The sequence below is a fragment of the Spodoptera frugiperda genome, chromosome 24 (assembly GCF_023101765.2).
Source record: "Spodoptera frugiperda isolate SF20-4 chromosome 24, AGI-APGP_CSIRO_Sfru_2.0, whole genome shotgun sequence".
In the NCBI taxonomy this organism is placed as follows: domain Eukaryota; kingdom Metazoa; phylum Arthropoda; class Insecta; order Lepidoptera; family Noctuidae; genus Spodoptera; species Spodoptera frugiperda.
In genome coordinates this window covers 226,986-247,185 of record NC_064235.1, presented here as the reverse complement: position 1 = coordinate 247,185, position 20,200 = coordinate 226,986, and the positions used below count along the sequence as shown (strand labels likewise).

Genomic DNA, 20,200 nt, shown 5'->3' with positions numbered 1-20,200 from the left:
TATAAGACTTGTGGCCCTTTCAGCGTGATATTTATATAGAGTACTCATTAAGGACATCTAAAAATTAATAAAATTCAAATAATTCATTAATTCATTTCCTTAGTTTAACATTAAAAATAAATGAAATCAATATAAAAGCCTAGATCTGTGCCTCGATTACGATTTTAAATTGATCCTTACGCCATCTCTTGATTAATTGACCAAACTGCTATACACGTAATGTATCTCTTTTAAATAGATGTCGTTTGTGACTCATTTTCTCAGATTGACCTTTGCATTGGTTACCATCCTATTTGGTAGTATAATAAAAACATAATGCTGTTTTTGAGGATTATAAAGATATTGATTCGATATTTTAATCGTTGTGGAAATAATTCATTTTTTCTAATTATTTTATTTACTATAATATCTATTTTAATATCTGAAATATAAGAAATTATTTATTTACATTACGCAAAATATTACCCTACCAGATTGTGTAGTGCTTACAATAGGTTGCGTTCGTAATAATTATAAAGTAAAAATGCCAATAAGAATCTTTGAAATAAAATTTATATCTTAAAATTATAACTAACTGAATCATAATTATAATATTATATAGAGAAACATACTTTTTAGCAGATTTTGTATGATTTCCGTCTCATTTAGCGAGTTAAAATAAAATAATAGCGTTAAAATTACCAGATTTCTCGAACGCTACTGATCGGCGGCCCCATTTTTATCTGTCAAACTGTTCCGGCCATTAGTGGAAATCGAAAAATTGCAAAAATATTTTTGCAATAAAACAAAATATCGCGACAATATCGTAGTTGTAGTGGTTTAATATTAAGATTGTAGTTTCCTGTTTCACAAGTTTGTTTGTACGGCCTCACCGTGGATCCTCACATAAGCGGCAAGTTTTTAATTGTTTGTTATTGTTATGATTACCGATTTTCAGATATCAAGTCCATGATTTTGTATTATTTAAATCTTTTTATACAATTCCTTTTCAAAAAGAAATTTATTTCGTTATGCGAATAATATTTTATCTATTTTGTAAATATTTTCAAATACTGTTTTGCGTGTATTTTCGCTAAGACGCAAATAGTGTTACGGCGTCGCTCTTCGTTAAAATTTTTCTTTTTACGATATTATTTGATTAAGTATATCACGAAACAATGACGCTCAGTCGTTTTAGAAAATTAAATATCGACCGGTACTATGTGATATCTAATTTAATATCATGTAGATTTAATTACATCACAATAAAAACAATAAATAAATATAATATTTTATTCACATCGGTATTATTTATTAATAAATGCAGTTAATAACGCAATCATAACTCAATTTCAAATATAAACCTTTGATTTGCACCAAAATGTTCATAGATTTTTTAATTATAAATAGGTACTGTGCGAAACGTTCTGCTATTAAGTTTTAATAATACAATTTTAAAGATAAATATCGCTCAAACTAGAAAATGGCAGGACTGATTTCGCTATTTAAGTCTTGAATTATTTGTAAAACTCCAGGATAGGATTAAAAAAAATATCAAAGTGGTGCGAAGTTTGCTGGGTCAGCTAGTATTAAATCATATCCATCACAGTCAGGCATCAATCCAGCGCTCATAGCTATTTTCCAAATAAAAAATGTAAGGATTCATGGCTATGCTCACTTCTTAATATATGGAACTCATAACATAGCTCTCTCTTCTTCCTATCGACTGATATGAAAGTCAATTGAGGAGGTCTGCATCTAAAAAATTTCGACTACGAAATTCTCAAAAATTTAAGCAATTTTAGTAAACACAACCGGCATCAATTTACTGGGAGTTTAGCTTTTTGTAGTGTTTTTTGTAGGACCTCTGAGTACTTTCCCTATGATCACTAAGGTTTATGCCGATCTATGCAATTCTTTTTACTCCTAGTTTCAAATTGTTATTTAAGTCAGGCACAACTTTATACTCAATACATTCGACAAATCTGTATACAATATACATTTACCGGTGTGACTATCAGTTAAAGACTAACTAACATAACATGCACAATAAATTAGCTGTTACCATGTCATATTGCAGCGACATAGAATATGCAAGATTTTTTCATTTTATTCATCAATTGATTTGTATTCTAATTATATAGACGAATCATCCAAACAATATACTAAGAGAACATCACAATAAAATTATAAACGTTAAAATAATGTTTAAAAAGTGTATGTAAGTGCTTGTAACATTCCAGTGGACATGTGCACGGGCGAGTCGTGGCGCGGCGGCGTGGCGCGCTCGCCGTCCCACGAGTCCGTCACCACGGACCTCTCGCTGTTCAGCGTCTCGTCCGCCGCCTCACCATGTCTATAAACTATGAAATTAAAAAAAAAAATGTAATTTTGAGTGCACGGTTGGAACTTTAAGCTTTTAAACAGACCCATGCCAGGAGAAAACCCCAAAGTGGGGCAATGTTTAAAAAAGTTATGTAATTGGTCGTAATATTGCAGTGGACATGTGCACGGGCGAGTCGTGGCGCGGCGGCGTGGCGCGCTCGCCGTCCCACGAGTCCGTCACCACGGACCTCTCGCTGTTCAGCGTCTCGTCCGCCGCCTCCGACGCCAGGGTGCTGCGGCTACTGGCCTGCAAGGTGAGCACTGGTTCTCCAAGCCTCTCTCTTGTCTATTTTTGTCGTTCATTTTATCAAAATTGGCTTAACGGTTTAAGAATTATAGTTAGATTTGAAAAAGGGTGCTTTCCACAAGAGATGTGCTATGCTACGTTGCTTTAGAAGCGTTTGGCTTCTACCAATGATATTCATTGGTACACATAGGTAAGTACTGTGTGGAAACAAACTCAGTTAGCATATCACTGGTGGTAGTTATGTAGGTAGGCATCAATAAAAACAAAGAATAACCATTTTACATTTAGGGTACATTATCTTGCTTAATAATTAATAATAAAACTATGTCAATAACACTTCAATAATCAAGTATCAAGTATGTAAACATATAGCACATAGGTATACAATTTAGTACTTATGTATTAACCTACAAAATATTTATTCTTCTTTGTTCTTTAAAATAAGTTGCACTACGATTTTCTCCTGTATCGTGGGTGCGTTTACAAACATACAAGTTAACATACACATGACACCCAGACCCGAAACAACAATCTGTGGATCACACAAAGAATTGATCCGTGCAGGAATCGAACCCACTACACGTTGCACGGCAGCCAGTTGCCCAGCCACCGTGCCAACTGTGCAGTCACCAAATACATAATTACATAACGTAATACAAATACCAAAATACATAAATAACACAATAAAATAAAAGGGCACATAAGACAATAATAATTAAAATAGCTTACTCAACTTAGTGGTGGTTAGATCCTTCCAGTTCTGCAGCTGACTACTGAATCCCACAAAAACATTTCATGTTAAATGTTGCCAAGACGAGACCATATAGCTCGCACTGTCAAAAAGTAATCAGATCCCGGGTAGAGCCAAGTTTCTAACCCTATACTTTTGAACTGGCGAGTCGGCCGCACGGACTTTTTGCTATTCGTCATATGGGCTTGAGCTTAAAAATCTATTCAATCTTCTAAACTCTTTCCGTGCGGCCAACTCGCCAGTTCAAAAGTATAGGGTTAGAAACTTGGCTCTACCCGGGATCTGATTACTTTTTGACAGTGCGAGCTATATGGTCTCGTCTTGGCAACATTTAACATGAAATGTTTTTGTGGGATTTCATTTCTTTTTGTAGGTTGCTTATGATAGAAAGATAAAATGAGCGACAAATTCACCTACTAAACTACTAAATTTATAAGAAAATTGGAAACGTAATCCTAATACTTTTTATCAAAGAAAATTAAAACACTAGTATCTAAACCTTTACCTACTAAACTACTAACAATTAAATATTAGGCAAATGGTTTTTTTCTCCGCGATAGCAAACTTTTAAATCACCGAAATATTCCGAAAACTTTTCATTCAACGAGACAACCGTCAACGACGTCTGCCCTCGCGCGTCTGCCCGCGTTCGGGTGCCGCGCTCGCTGACGGGCCGATTATTTTTAGCTACTGCGCGGGGACGAGGGGGCAGGCGGCGGGCGTTGGCGCATACTATACTTACGATGCTTATGTTCAAAAGTATAGGTTGATTAATAAACACTTACCGAAGTGAAGTGTAGTAATATTATTCATATCTAAGTACTTATGGGTAGGATAATGTTTTGATTTGATGAAAAGTTTGTGTTCTATGTACTTGTGTATAATTTTCAGATCTCAAGCAGGAAATAGGGAATTAAGTTTCCCTATTTCAGATTTTTACCCCTCCGCGGCCGCATTCAGACCTCTAGCGTCAAAAGTTGCGGAAGTCTCGAACAAACTTTCACCCCCTAGTTTAAGGGGTTGGGGGGTAAAAGTTCCAAGTTTTAGGATTTTTTTGTTGTTTGGGTACTAATACTAGCTTACATACCAAATTTCAGTTTTCTAGGACTTCAGGAAGTACCTTAAGAATTTTGTTGATCATCAGTGAGTGAGTGAGTGACGAAATCGGGGTATTTTAGATATCAATTAAATCTAAAGTATAAGAGCTATGCAATTGAAACTTTAGAGGTTTATTAAGTCTACCACTGACATTATATCCTGAAAATTTTGTTTATCTGGTATAACCCAAACTCAAGTTATGAAGGTTCAAAAATACGACGAAGCGCTTCGAGAAAAGGTAGGTAGTGCCCTTGCGCTTCGCTTGGCTCGTCTTGGCGGGGGCACTACCGTGCCCCCAGATACTCCGATACTGGCATATTCGTCGGTATTTATAGTGGATTTGTGTCAACCGTCATTTTCAATTTAAATACTTTTTGTTAAACAATTTAAATAAAATATTAAGAAATATTGTCTGTTGTAAATAATAACAGTTTAGAATTAGAATATATTTCCGTACTAATAAATATTTAATTGTAATCATAAAACAAATTGACAATATAGCCTTTAAATATTGATAATACCTAAGGGGGCCATACATTAATTACGTCACACGTTTAGGGGGGGAGGGGGTTGACGAAGTGTGACTTTATGTGACGAGTAAAATTTTGTGACATCACATTTTAATTATTATGAATAATCTAACTATTAAAATACGAACTTGGAACTATTATCGAAAAACTCATGTTATGTTAATTTTACTAAAATAAATGAATTGAAATAAAACAAATTTCGGAAATGCTATTTTAATAAAATAACTATTTCTAGATGTAAAATTATAAAATATGACGTCACACTAGAGAGGGGTGGTCTCACAAATGTGACCAATTGTAACAAGGACGTGGGAGGGGGTCAAAAATCATGAAATTCGTGTGACGTAATTTATGAATGGCCTCTAACCTATCATACTCTTATGCATTTTTTTTTCTAATTATATTTCCAGGCGGGGCAGGGTCCAGACCCGTCGCTACGAGTGGCAAGCCCCAACCCAGATAGTAAATCTTTGAAGTGAGTACCGTTTTAATTATGATGTAAACTATTTTTTTTATGGTATAAGCCGGTAAACGAGCAGACAGATCACCTGGTGGTAAGCTATCGCCGCCGCCCATGGACACTTGAAACACCAGAGGCGTTACAAGTGCGTTGCCGGCCTTTTGGGGGTTAGGAATTTAAGGGTTGTTGGGAAGCGGGGATTGGGAAGATTAGATAATTTGGCCTCCGGTTACCTCACTCAAACAACGCTTCGGTTGTTTCACGTCGGTGTACTGCTCGGCCGTGGTATCACTCCGGTCGAGCCGGCCCAGCAGTGTCGAAGCATGGCTCTCCTACACATATTGTAGTATTGGGGTGTTATTGTAGTGTTGGTGTGTATTATAGGAATGGGGATTATGGGGGAGGATTTGATTGAACTGCCTCATTGGTCGAGTGGTCGCAAGTGCGACTGCCGAACAAGGGGTCTCGGGTTCGATTCCTGGGTCAGGCAAAATATTACTGAGCTTTTTTCGGTATTTCGAAATTTTTCAGTAGCAGCATGGAGTCTGGCATTGTGTCCAGTATATGGCAATAGACTCACCCCCTATTATATGGAACTTATAACACAAATGATGTACATAATGTAGCGGCATTACGTGGCGTAACGCACCTCTGCCTCCCCCTTCGGGGATTAAAGGTCATCAAACCTTTAATCCCCGAAGGGGGAGGCAGTATGTATGTATTATAGAATTGGGGATTTGGGGGAGAAGTTCATTTGAAATTACATATGTTGTTGTTCCCCATACATACATAAGCCTGCCTCTGCCTACCCCTAGGGGCGCATGAAGTTTCCGGAGCTGCGGACTACCTAGCGGGTTTACCGGGGCTCCGGCTCGAAAAGCAGGAGAAGGAACGGGGTGGTGTTTAGTCAGTAAGAGTCTGACACTCCCTCTCGCCCGCCCAAGGCGAGAAAAGTCACCGTGTCCCCCCCTCCCCCCAGACGTCCGTCGTCGTCGTCCCTCCCGCTGGCGGCGGACCAGTGCCGCGAGCTGCTGGCGGGGTGCGCGGCGCTGTGTGCGCAGCTCGGGCTGCGGCGCTCCTTCAGCGCCGCCGACGTCGCCAGCCGGGAGCCCTGTCTGCCCCTGCGGAGGTATGTACTCACTACACTACTGCGGCGCTCCTTCAGCGCCGCCGACGTCGCCAGCCGGGAGCCCTGTCTGCCACTGCGGAGGTATGTACTCACTACACTACTGCGGCGCTCCTTCAGCGCCGCCGACGTCGCCAGCCGGGAGCCCTGTCTGCCACTGCGGAGGTATGTACTCACTACACTACTGCGGCGCTCCTTCAGCGCCGCCGACGTCGCCAGCCGGGAGCCCTGTCTGCCACTGCGGAGGTATGTACTCACTACACTACTGCGGCGCTCCTTCAGCGCCGCCGACGTCGCCAGCCGGGAGCCCTGTCTGCCACTGCGGAGGTATGTACTCACTACACTACTGCGGCGCTCCTTCAGCGCCGCCGACGTCGCCAGCCGGGAGCCCTGTCTGCCACTGCGGAGGTATGTACTCACTACACTACTGCGGCGCTCCTTCAGCGCCGCCGACGTCGCCAGCCGGGAGCCCTGTCTGCCACTGCGGAGGTATGTACTCACTACACTACTGCGGCGCTCCTTCAGCGCCGCCGACGTCGCCAGCCGGGAGCCCTGTCTGCCACTGCGGAGGTATGTACTCACTACACTACTGCGGCGCTCCTTCAGCGCCGCCGACGTCGCCAGCCGGGAGCCCTGTCTGCCACTGCGGAGGTATGTACTCACTACACTACTGCGGCGCTCCTTCAGCGCCGCCGACGTCGCCAGCCGGGAGCCCTGTCTGCCCCTGCGGAGGTATGTACTCACTACACTACTGCGGCGCTCCTTCAGCGCCGCCGACGTCGCCAGCCGGGAGCCCTGTCTGCCGCTGCGGAGGTATGTACTCACTACACGACTGTTTAGAAGTAATGCTTATGTAGTCGAATCTCGGTAAATCGAAAATGGAGGAACTCTTCATATATTTATTTACTTCTTGCATAATGTGCAGACTTATACGATTTGTACATAACCCTGTTAGGACGTAGCAATTTTATTACAGTAGGTGATATTATACAATAATCTTAGGTAGTACAATATAGTTAACTTATTAACTAGTTGTAAACATATTATTATTATTTGAATTTATTAAATCTCTTATATAACTACATAACTGAATGTTTAAAGTATCAAATGGTCCGAAATACCATCACTCACCGTCTTGTACCCGACTGAAGGATAAGCTATGTGACAGAAAACTGGCAGTAACATTCTCTGATTAACCTTTAAAGTTATTTTATTTAAACTTAAATAAAAACTATGTTCTTCCTATACATAATATTTCTGCACCGCCAGGGGTAGTGTATGTGAAACTATTTATACTATATTAATATGTCGCTGTATACCATATACTCAGAAATAAATGACTAATCTATTATTCTACACTACAGTGCTACATCAGAAGTGGGCCTCTCCGCAGCCCTGGAGGCTCTCACCATGAGCGCAGCATCACGGTCCTGTAGCACCTGGGTGGCTGGTACGTACCACTTATAATAAATAATGAAATTATTTAAATAATAACATTAAATATTGGAATGAAAAATCGACTTGATTCTCCTGTTTTTTTAAGTCGATTAATATACTAAAACCTGCTAGAAAGTGTAAAAAATACTTTTTAGAAAACTGCATCAAAATCGGTTCAGGCAATCCTGAGATAATTGCACGCTAACATACGTACGGTTATGTACATACTACATATATACAGATGAAAGGAAAAATGAAAAAAAGGAGCAGTATATATGTATGTTTCTGCGCGATTATCTCGTGTTCGTCTGAACCGATTTAAATGCGGTTTTCAACTTAGTATTTTTCAGACATATGCGTGAAAAATACTATACCCCTACAATACGGACGTTCAAATTTTATGTTAGTAACACTATTTGGGGGGAGGGGTTAGGGGGTTGCGTAAACTTCGACATCCCCGTAAGAGACGGTTTTAGGTATATTACCCGAATTAAAACCATGGAGGTTCACACTTTAACACGTATCTTTATTTTATGGCTTTTGAAGACGGATTTTTCAAACGTAGTTTTATAATATTTATGTGCGTTGTACCCCAATGAATGTATGTCGTCCGTCCAGTGGGTGGGTCCCAGCTGCCGTCCCCGCAGCGCTCGCAGCTCGTGCAGCCGCAGCGGTGTCTGCTCAGCGATAATAAGAAGGTATGGCTTCTTTCATATCTATGCTAATATGTATATACATTTGAAAAGAGTAACCTATGGAGTTTCTCGCTCGTTCTTCTCCATAGGAATCTATACTTTGGAACGAGCAAATAGAGCAACTAGAGGACTGACCGACAGACAGACTTTTTATAACATTATTATATTTGCTTTGATGTTCAAAAGTGTCTTCCTGGTCTATTTGGAATAAATATTTTTTTTGACTTTGAATTTGAGGACCTTGTTTGATTGTTACTCTCCGGAACTATTGGTCCGATTTGAATAATTATTTTTGCGTTGTCTATGGAAAGCTATGGATTATAAAACATTGCTCTATGACCAGTAGGAGCCGAATAGAGCGGTTGAAACCGAACGGACTCAACCACGCCACTTCAGCGACATAACCGAACTATTGCCTTAAAGATATTATGTTATTGTCATCACTACTTACGACTACAAATGTTATCCAAAAGATAGCAATGTGTTGTACTCAGGAACAATAGCCTTCCTCCACTTATACAATGTGATAGGGGCGAGACTTCTAACCCGTTAAGGCTGAGTTCTACACCTAATTTTATCGACAAAAGTGGGGGTCGAAGGGGTCGAATCCCCTCCCCCTAAAAGTTATGGCTATTTTAATATATTTTTTACTTTTTTTGATGTCAAAGGTTGTATGCGTCGTAGAAACAAAAAAAAAACGACAAACGGTAGCTAATAACCTTGGCTAACTAATTCATTACTTTTTTCATATGTTTGATAATGTTTTGGTGAGAAAAAAATCATTTGTGAATTATTTTTACCGAAAAAATCACTATTTTTCAATATTTTCAATTAGGGGTTCAACCCCCCATATTATTTTTTTGTCGATAAAATTAGATGTAGTACTCAGCCTTAACGGGTTAGAAGTCTCGCCCCTATCACATTGTATATACATATGAATAATACGTGTAACCCCCCCCCCCCCAGGTCCGGCAGAGCTACATAAAGCGTCGCCTGCTGACGACGTACCGGGCGCTCGAGCGGATGTCGCAGTCTGACTTCAACCTCGACCGACTCGAGGTACGATACTTATTATTCATTTATTACAGGCATAAATAAAGTTATTTTTTAAAATCGTCCCGTGGGTGTCGTGTACCCAAATCAGCGACGGTTAGCTATGGTTATAGCTTTCTTCCTTTTTATGATATAAGGTAAACGAGAAGACGAATCACCTGATGGTAAGCAATCGCCGCCGCCCATGGACACTTGAAACACCAGAGGCGTTACATGTGCAGTAACCTCACTTGTGGGTGAGGTAACTGGAACGACGTAAAACCGACGTGAAACAACGCTGTGGTTGTTCCACGTCGGTGTACTATGGCCGTGGTATCACTCCGGTCGAGCCGTGCCCAGCAGTGCCGAATGGCTCTTCCACACTTTAAAATTGAGATTTTTTCAAACTTTCAGGTAAATTATTTGCTTTTAATTGATGAATTAATTGTGAATTCCCCCCCTCCCCCCAGGCGGCGGCGGCGCTGGCAGCGGGCGGCGCGGGCGGCGTGAGTCTGCCGGTCCCCACGCAGAGACACACCCGGATCGTACACCCCGGTATGTGTTTGTTTGTTTTTAGGAAATAACAATTAACAAACTTTAAAATCTTTACTTTACTATTAAAATTCCAGCAAAATCGACAAAATTCTTTAATAGATATTCCTTACAAAGAGACAGCAAATTAAGGGCAAGGTTACCGATCTTAATTCATGTAAAGTCTTACTCATTCTTATTTCTTAAATTAAGTTATGTTTCTTACTCATTCATTGACAAATTGGTACTTTGATTGAAAAATTGTCTTGAGTTTGACTCATCAAGAAAATTATTATAAATATTATTACAATATTTAACTCGTTACCTAACCCGTTATTATTAGTAGTTAGTAAATATTCCTTAGTAACGATTTTGTTCTGAAAACAATTGCTAAGGACTGGGTTACGTAACCAATAAATAACTCTGAGTACGGCCGTAAATAAATTATCCCAACGAATAAGGCCTCCTACGCACTGGCGACCATGGCCGCCGCGACCTGGCCGCGGCGGCCAGTGAATTCTGGACTTTTATAGCAATCGCTATATAGCCCCTACGCACTTAGCGGCCAGCGACCAGCGGCCAATTTGATGGCACGCGACCAGCGGCCAATCGTGGCCGTCGAGAACATCACTTCTGTATTACAATTCATCAGTGCTACCGCATCGGCCGCGGCGACCACACGTGTAGCTAGCTACAGAGTGATTATTTTACAATGGCCAATTTCGACACGGAAAGGTTCATAATTGAAGTTGAAAATAGAAGAGGTTTATGGGATTTAGAATCAAATGATTACTCCAATAAAGATGTTAAGCGGCAGTTGTGGCTTGAACTGGTCGATATATTTGGCGGTGAATCCATGGAAGATAAAGAAAAGGCAGAACTTGGTTAGTATTTTATTTTATTATGCCTAAGTAAATTAATAATGCGATGAACTATAATAAACGCAGCAGGTGCTGTAGTAGCATTCGACACGTATATGTGACATGAGTGTTTTTTTTAAAGTTGTTCCGTTCATTCAAAATCTAAGAAATTTTAGCAAATAGGTAATTGTCAAAAGTATAACTATTTTATTTCTACTATTTTTCGCTTTGCACATGAGTTTTGACAATTATTTGCTAAAATTTCCCAGGTTTTCGTAATGATTGGAATAACTTTTTGAAAAGATTACTCATACCGCATGTGCGTTTGACGCCATTTTGTTTACGGCGCGCAATGGCGGCTCGCGGCGAGCAAGTGCCTCAACGCACAAACTGACCAGCCGTCGTAGGTACGCTCCCATATATTTACAAATTGTGCCAGGGCAAGCGACCGTCGGTACTGAAGTAGTTTGCGAATATATCTCGATATTCGGTTGATGTTCTATTTGCTCTATTAGGTAAACATGCAGGTATTTCAAATAAAGTCTCTGGTACAGTTAACGTGTCCTTAAAATCATATCCGTCTCTTTCTCGCACAAAATTATGAAGCACACATAGAGCTTTTATAATCACAACTGCAAATTCTTTCTTGACGTTTAGGGGTCGGTGAAGAATCTGCCATTTATTGGCTAATATTCCAAATGTACATTCAATATAGCGGCGGGCACGGGATAGTCGATAATTAAAATTAGTCTTTACATTATTCAAGTTTCTCCCAGCATACGGTCGCATCATATGTTCCGATAGTGAAAACGCCTCATCACCCACTAAAACGAACGGCATTGATTGGCCATTTTCTTTGATGGGGTTATTGCTCGGAATATCGAGATCATTATTTAAAAGCCTATGATAAAATACAGAGTCTTTGTAAATTGACGAATCACTGCATTTGCCGTATGCTCCAATATCTACGTAAAGAAATTTCTGGGGGCACGGTAGTGCCCCCGCCAAGACGAGCCAAGCGAAGCGCAAGCGCAAGGGCACTACCTACCTTTTCTCGAAGCGCTTCGTCGTATTTTTGAACCTTCATAACTTGAGTTTGGGTTATACCAGATAAACAAAATTTTCAGGATATAATGTCAGTGGTAGACTTAATAAACCTCTAAAGTTTCAATTGCATAGCTCTTATACTTTAGATTTTATTGATATCTAAAATACCCCGATTTCGTCACTCACTCACTCACTCACTGATGATCAACAAAATTCTTAAGGTACTTCCTGAAGTCCTAGAAAACTGAAATTTGGTATGTAAGCTAGTATTAGTACCCAAACAACAAAAAAATCCTAAAACTTGGAACTTTTACCCCCAACCCCTTAAACTAGGGGTGAAAGTTTGTTCGAGACTTCCGCAACTTTTGACGCTAGAGGTCTGAATGCGGCCGCGGAGGGGTAAAAATCTGAAATAGGGAAACTTAATTCCCTATTTCCTGCTTGAGATCTGAAAATTATACACAAGTACATAGAACACAAACTTTTCATCAAATCAAAACATTATCCTACCCATAAGTACTTAGATATGAATAATATTACTACACTTGACTTCGGTAAGTGTTTATTAATCAACCTATACTTTTGAACATAAGCATCGTAAGTATAGTATGCGCCAACGCCCGCCGCCTGCCCCCTCGTCCCCGCGCAGTAGCTAAAAATAATCGGCCCGTCAGCGAGCGCGGCACCCGAACGCGGGCAGACGCGCGAGGGCAGACGTCGTTGACGGTTGTCTCGTTGAATGAAAAGTTTTCGGTGATTTAAAAGTTTGCTATCGCGGAGAAAAAAACCATTTGCCTAATATTTAATTGTTAGTAGTTTAGTAGGTAAAGGTTTAGATACTAGTGTTTTAATTTTCATTGATAAAAAGTATTAGGATTACGTTTGCAATTTTCTTATAAATTTAGTAGTTTAGTAGGTGAATTTGTCGCTCATTTTATCTTTCTATTATAAGCAACCTACAAAAAGAAATGAAATCCCACAAAAACATTTCATGTTAAATGTTGCCAAGACGAGACCATATAGCTCGCACTGTCAAAAAGTAATCAGATCCCGTGTAGAGCCAAGTTTCTAACCCTATACTTTTGAACTGGCGAGTTGGCCGCACGGAAAGAGTTTAGAAGATTGAATAGATTTTTAAGCCCATATGACGAATAGCAAAAAGTCCGTGCGGCCGACTCGCCAGTTCAAAAGTATAGGGTTAGAAACTTGGCTCTACACGGGATCTGATTACTTTTTGACAGTGCGAGCTATATGGTCTCGTCTTGGCAACATTTAACATGAAATGTTTTTGTGGGATATAATATACATCACATATTGCAAGTAACACGATTGAAAAATAATTCTTGTAATTGTAATAAAGAGATCCCGAATGTTGTGGTTTGATAACTCTAATGTGCTTGCCGTCGATGGCTCCAATGCAATTAGGAAATTGGGCGTATTTTTGAAAACCTTCAGCCGTTTGAATCCACTTATCTCTGGTCAATTGTGGCATCACAATTGGTTTTAATATCTCCCATATTGCTTCACAAACATCAAATACTATTTCCGATACTGTAGGAAGCCCTATACGGTATTCATGACTTATATGAGATAAAGAACACCCAGTAGCCAAATACCTGAAAATAAAATTCACATTAATAATCATAATATTAGTTTTGTAATATGTAATACATTTATTTATTGATTTACAGGCATTACTCTCCAAAAAAGATGGAAAAACCTTAGAGACTGTTTCACAAGAGAGCTGCGCCGTCTTAAAGATGTCAAAAGTGGTTCTGCTGCAAAACGTAAATCACAATACACCTATTTCAACCAATTACTGTTTTTGAAATCAGTGCTGGACACAAACGCAACAGAAAATAGTCTCGAAGAGGCAAGTCAAGAAAATAAAAGTGCAAGATCTTCTGATCTTGAGACTCAACAGTCTGCATCAAAGTCGCTTAGAACAAAAAGGAAGAAAAAAATGCCAAACGAAGAATCCGATACAGACCCTCTAATTTCAGTTCTGCAAAAGACCATAGCGACTACACAGAATGATTCAAATTGTGACAGACTGTTTCTTTTATCCCTCCTCGAAAGATTTCAAACAATCCCTGCTGCAATGAAGACCAAAGCGAAAATGGAAATCATGGAAATTATAGAAAAATACCAACCGAACTGTACACCTACAACAGCGCGCATAAACTATTCAAGTAATTTCAATACTCTTAACGACCAAGAATATGACCCTAATCGACCGAGTTATTCAGGTTATTCTACTACCAACAGGATATCAGATGATTCAAATTACAGCGATAATCATACTCATTATTCTGATATTTCTCAAAATTCAGAAATGATAGACCTATTTCCCAATTTCAATGATTAATTGTTCACAATTGCCATTTTTTAAGTTATGAAAATACAAATAATTTGATTATCTACTTCAGTTTTTTAATATTTAAAAACATGTTATAAGCAAGCCCTTTTCCTCTCCTTTTCAAAGTCGTAAAATAGAATACTACTGAACAATAGTTCATAAATTTTTTAAAGTGGCAAACCCTTGGTCAATGAATTTTACAGGTTGTTGTGAAAAACACAACAGTGGTGGTTTACGGCGATTCAGAAACGAGTCTTGTATAATTCAAATTTACAAAAAAATCCATTTAGCAGTTTAAGTAAAAAAAGGCCCTATCACATTATTTTTATTTTTCCTGTACACAATACTCCATTCCGAAACACCCTTTAAAATATATCACGTATTTTTTAAACATTCTGTATTTAAAAAAGAAAAAGCTTACCTTATTGTTATTACTAATTTTTCTTCTGCTGGAATGCATTTCCGATAGTTGTTACCAGTTCCAGTAATTTTTGGTTTTATTGTATCCAGTAACAGGTTAAAAGTATTCGTTGACATTCTCATGTAATTAAAGAATCTCTTCTCATACATTTTTAAATCCAAAAAATAAGTATAATATAATCCTTTAGTCTTTCTCTCGCAAAGTAATGGATGCACCCAAAACTGTATTTTACGTGAAATCTTCCGTTTTCGTTTTCGTAGTAAATACACAAGCACAGTTAGCGTGATTATCTTCTGCACGTCCATCTTGACACACCCTTGGAAGTCGACTGCAAATTTTTCGGCCGTCCACATGTCGCGCTTGCCTACGCAACGGCGACCATGGCCGCGTCTATGGTCGCCAGTGCGTAGGAGGCCTAATCTAACATAATTAACCATTTTTTAACCGTACATCTTCTCATCCGCAGAAGCGGCAGCCCTAGCGCTGACGGCGGCGGATTTAGAGCGCGAGCGCGGGCGGCCGCTGTCCAAGTACGAGCGGAACATGATGATCTTCAACTGGCTCCACACCCTCGACGAGCCCGCGCCCTTCTAGTCGCCGGGTGCCACACACCCGCCACCAGGTCTATGCCACCACCTATTGCTGCAAGCTACACGACTAGAGTCCGGATCCATTGTCCTCAACTCCACTGAGCATTGTCTGCAGTCCACTCCCCCCATATTTCAAAGTCCACTACCCTACCACTAGTCCAAAATCCACTACCATTTTTTGAAGTCCACTATTTTTCAAGATCCACTACCTTAATGCTAGTCCAAAGTCCACTATCCATTACAACCCCATAAGGGGGCGTTCAAGTAAGTACGTAACGCAACTGTTGATTATTTTGCCCACGGCACTCTCCCCTCCCCCTCTGGAAACGCAACGTACTATTTTACTTTAAATAAATAAATAAACGTAATGTTTTTATGTATAGAGGAGAGCGGGGGGGGGGGAGACACCCCCTCTCTCTAAACGTTATGTAATGCTCAAATAATCATTTTTAACCTAATGTCATAATTAATAATAAGTTACAGTTTTTATTCCATTTGTAAGAAAGGCGCTCGCCCTTATAACGAAACGTGAGGTTTTTCAAGACACCCCCTCCCCCCAAATTGCATTACGTAATACTTGAACGCCCCCCTAAACATTTACTAACATCCTACAACCCAATCCCCCTACCCGCTGCCCAAACACCACTACCCTGACTCCACCCCCCATTATAACACATGCCACTCACAACTCGCTACCGCCACTACAAACCATAGTTGAATGAGACTAGCAAATACCCAATTTTGATCCCCATCTCCACACGCAATCTTTAATCCCCTTACCCCTTACCTCACTTACCGTCAACTATCAGACTACTTAATATGAGTTTGCTTCACGTTGAATGAAATCGAAACGAGACCGCGTTTCGCACTCTGATTAGTTGCTTCATTCGAGCCAATCACAACGCCGAACGCGGTCTCGATTCATTTACTTTAAACGTAAAGCAAACTCATACTAAGGGGGTACTGGTAGCCATTCCCATTTCCCACTCCCACACAAAATGAAATAAGACAATAGTCACTATTTATAATACACAGGGATATTTAAAAACATACATACCGTAAGATCGGGTCACTTTGACCCTAGGGGTAACATTGACCCGAACGTTTAGACTAATGAAAAACTAATATACGTTACCCTAATGTTCTGCATTCCTATTGGTTATAGAATTTGGATCAAAGTTACCCTCTAGGGTCAAAATGACCCGATATTTAAAATTATATGATTTAAATATTCCTGTAATTATTAATCCTAGATATAGCGCGTTACTGAACACTGAAGATATCAATATTCAAATAAACATGAAAATTTAATTAATTATAAAAAGAAATATTGTGTATATGTACTTAGAAGTAAAGATGCAGTGTGCTAACGGATCGGAATTTCGATGCTTCCTATTATTATTTTTTTGAGAGGGAAAGATTTTCCGGTGACTTCTGCCGCCTTGAGCGAGGCGAGAGGGAGTGTTAAACTCTTACTGATTAAACACCTCCCCGTTCCTACTCCTGCTCTTCGAGCCGGAGCCCCGGTAACCCGCAAGGTAGTCCTAACCTAACCGGCAAGGCGGGAGAAGTCATTGGATGATTTTACCCTTAAAAAAAAGACTATAATCTGGTACAAATTTTATCCCAATCCCTTGATTGAGTTACAAACACACAAACTTTTGAGGTATTCCTCGAAGCGCAACTGTTTTGAAGCGCACCTCTCCAAGCGCACCTATTTTATTCCTCGAAGCGCACCCGTTAGTTGCGCTTCAAGGAACTATTAAAAATATTAATTTTTATTTCCTCGAAGCGCACCTATGTTTTATTTTCGACTAGAGAGGGGATGCTAACTGAAACTATCGATAATAAGATATCGATAATCTGATACACGTAGCGCTATCTATGAGCAAATAAAGTTAAACCTTTAAAAATAGTATCTTGTCGATGTATGACATCGCAAAATGAAATTTTCCGCTTGAAACCGCCAATCCACGACTTTTATTAGTTACTAGCTTTTGCCCGCGACTTCGTTCGCGTGGAATAGTGACTTCTGGCAAATTTTTGGTTTTAACCACATAGTTCCCGATCTCGCGGGATCTCTTCAAAAATGAGATGTGGAAGATATTCCAGGGAACTCTTCAAAAATCAACATAATGAGCTCTGCGTTTGAATTTAATAGATGTATACTTACTTAGGGCATTGAAAAAATAGTTTAAAAACGGACTTAAACTAAAGAAATATTATAATCTTTCCGAACTTAAGATGAAAACTAACTTAAAACTAAAGAAAGCTACGAATTACGAATTTATAACAATTAAAAAATAAATTATATTACAACCTATCCTCTATGCTATAATAACCAAGCTTAAACTAAATAATTTAAAAGAAACGACTTAAATCTAATCTAATTAATTTATAAATTAGACTTACAATTTTATTAAAAATACTAACTACAGTAACTACTAATAATCGATATCAAACTAAACCTACGTTAAATAGTAAAACCAGGAAAACCCAACAAATAAACTTATTAATTGACAAATACAACGAAACCAATTTAGAATATACGAAACAGCAGGACCACTACAGACAAATAATCATACGACTAATATACACTTTTTCTACGATAGTACCGAAGCGCTCGGCCGATACCCAACCAAATGAATGTAACGAAACCTTAGCGCGATCTATTTCGATCCCAACGCCATCTATCGAGGATAAAGACAACTTGGATTATTTATTTATACAGTAGAAGCTCTTTATTCGCGGGGTATGCGTTCCGTAAATATGCCGCGAATACAGAAACCGTGAGCTGTATGTCCGGAATAAATTTATTTCTTATTTTTATTTTTTGATTTTTGAAATAAAAACTATCCTATGTCCTTTCTAAGGTTCTAAACTATATCTGTACCAAATTTCAACCAAATCCGTCAAATAGTTGCGGAGATTAATGGTATAAGCATAGAATAGTGTTCGACGTGATTCTTTAATTTGACATAACTTTTTTATTTATGAACCGATTGACATGAAACAAACACTAAATGTAAATTCAAGCATACCACAATAAATTCGTGAAAACCGCATCCAACTCGGATCAGCCGTTTCTGAGATTAGCGCGCATAGACACACAGACAAACAGACAAAAAAAAAGTTAATTATGTTTTTGGGTTCGACATCGACATAACAATAACCCCTGCTAATTTTTTTATTTTTATTTTCAATGTACAGACAGCACTTTTCTACGATTTTATTATATGTATATAGATTTTATGCAATATTCAAGAACTCTGTGCTCGTCGACCATAGATTGTTATTTTTTTACCCGACTGCGCCAGAAAGAGGGTTATGTTTTTAGAGAGTATTATGTATAATTGTTTGGCACGCTCTGCAGCCTAAATGGCTCGATGGATTTTGGCTTAAGAGGTCTCGTTAGATTCGTATTTACTGTGAGAGTGACACTATATCAAAATAATAAAAAAAACAAAAAACAATTTTTGGCGCCAAATTCGAATATTGCTCACTCTCTAGCCTGAACGACTCGATGGATTTCAGCTTGATAGGGGTCGTTTGATTCGTATTTACTGTGAGAGTGACACTAGATATATCCAAATACAAAAAAAAATACAAAGTAGCGGATTTTTGGCGCCAAATTCAAATATTGTTCACTTTATAGCCTGAACGACTCGATGGATTTCAGCTTGATAGGAGTCGTTTGATTTGTATTACTGTGAGAGTGACACTAGATATATCAAAACAATAAAAAAAACAAAATGGCGGATTTTTGGCGCCAAATTGAAAGAAAAGAAAGAAAGAAGAAAAACCCTAAAACAAGAAAGTCATCGTAAAACTGAAGCAGTCGGGACCCATTCTAGAAAGCCAAAAATCCGCCATTTTGTTTTTTTTTATTATTTTGATATATCCAGTGTCACTCTCACAGTAAATACGAATCTAACGAGACCTCTTAAGCCAAAATCCATCGAGCCATTTAGGCTGCAGAGCGTGCCAAACAATTATACATAATACTCTCTAAAAACATAACCCTCTTTCTGGCGCAGTCGGGTAAAAAAATAACAATCTATGGTCGACGAGCACAGAGTTCTTGAATATTGCATAAAATAACTAATAAAAGTCGTTGATTGGCGGTTTCAAGCGGAAAATTTCATTTTGCGATGTCATACATCGACAAGATACTATTTTTAAAGGTTTAAGCTTATTTGCTCATAGATAGCGCTACGTGTATCAGATTATCGATATCTTATTATCGATAGTTTCAGTTAGCATCCCCTCTCTAGTCGAAAATAAAACATAGGTGCGCTTCGAGGAAATAAAAATTAATATTTTTAATAGTTCCTTGAAGCGCAACTAACGGGTGCGCTTCGAGGAATAAAATAGGTGCGCTTGGAGAGGTGCGCTTCAAAACAGTTGCGCTTCGAGGAATACCTCAAACTTTTGCATTTATATTATAACTAGCAACCCGCCCCAGCTTCGCATGGGTACAATGGTGATATATTATGCATGTATTATACATATAAACCTTCCTCTTGAATCACTCTATCTATTAAAAAAACCGCATCAAAATCCGTTGCGTAGTTTTAAACATTTAAGCATACAAAGGGACATAGGGACAGAGAAAGCGACTTTGTTTTATATTATGTAGTGATGTGAGAAGG

General features: G+C 39.0%; 2 protein-coding genes and 1 long non-coding RNA gene across 3 annotated transcripts in view; all 3 read left to right on the top strand.

The window, feature by feature from the left end:
- Positions 1-20,200, top strand: part of LOC126912275 (uncharacterized) — a 41,874-nt gene that overhangs the window by 18,282 nt on the left and 3,392 nt on the right. The gene's annotated exons all lie outside the window — the stretch shown is intronic.
- On the top strand, positions 721-16,059 carry LOC118278383 (uncharacterized). The gene is made up of 9 exons (XM_050703772.1): positions 721-892; positions 2,479-2,618; positions 5,401-5,465; positions 6,430-6,579; positions 7,941-8,026; positions 8,632-8,711; positions 9,675-9,767; positions 10,211-10,295; positions 15,425-16,059. Exons 2-9 carry the CDS (start codon positions 2,484-2,486, stop codon positions 15,550-15,552), a joined length of 822 nt encoding a protein of 273 aa, XP_050559729.1. The 5' UTR covers positions 721-892; positions 2,479-2,483; the 3' UTR covers positions 15,553-16,059.
- LOC118280374 (uncharacterized) lies at positions 10,753-14,601 on the top strand. The gene is made up of 2 exons (XM_050703762.1): positions 10,753-11,155; positions 13,870-14,601. The coding sequence occupies exons 1-2, from the start codon at positions 10,984-10,986 to the stop codon at positions 14,544-14,546; spliced, it is 849 nt and encodes a 282-aa protein (XP_050559719.1). The 5' UTR covers positions 10,753-10,983; the 3' UTR covers positions 14,547-14,601.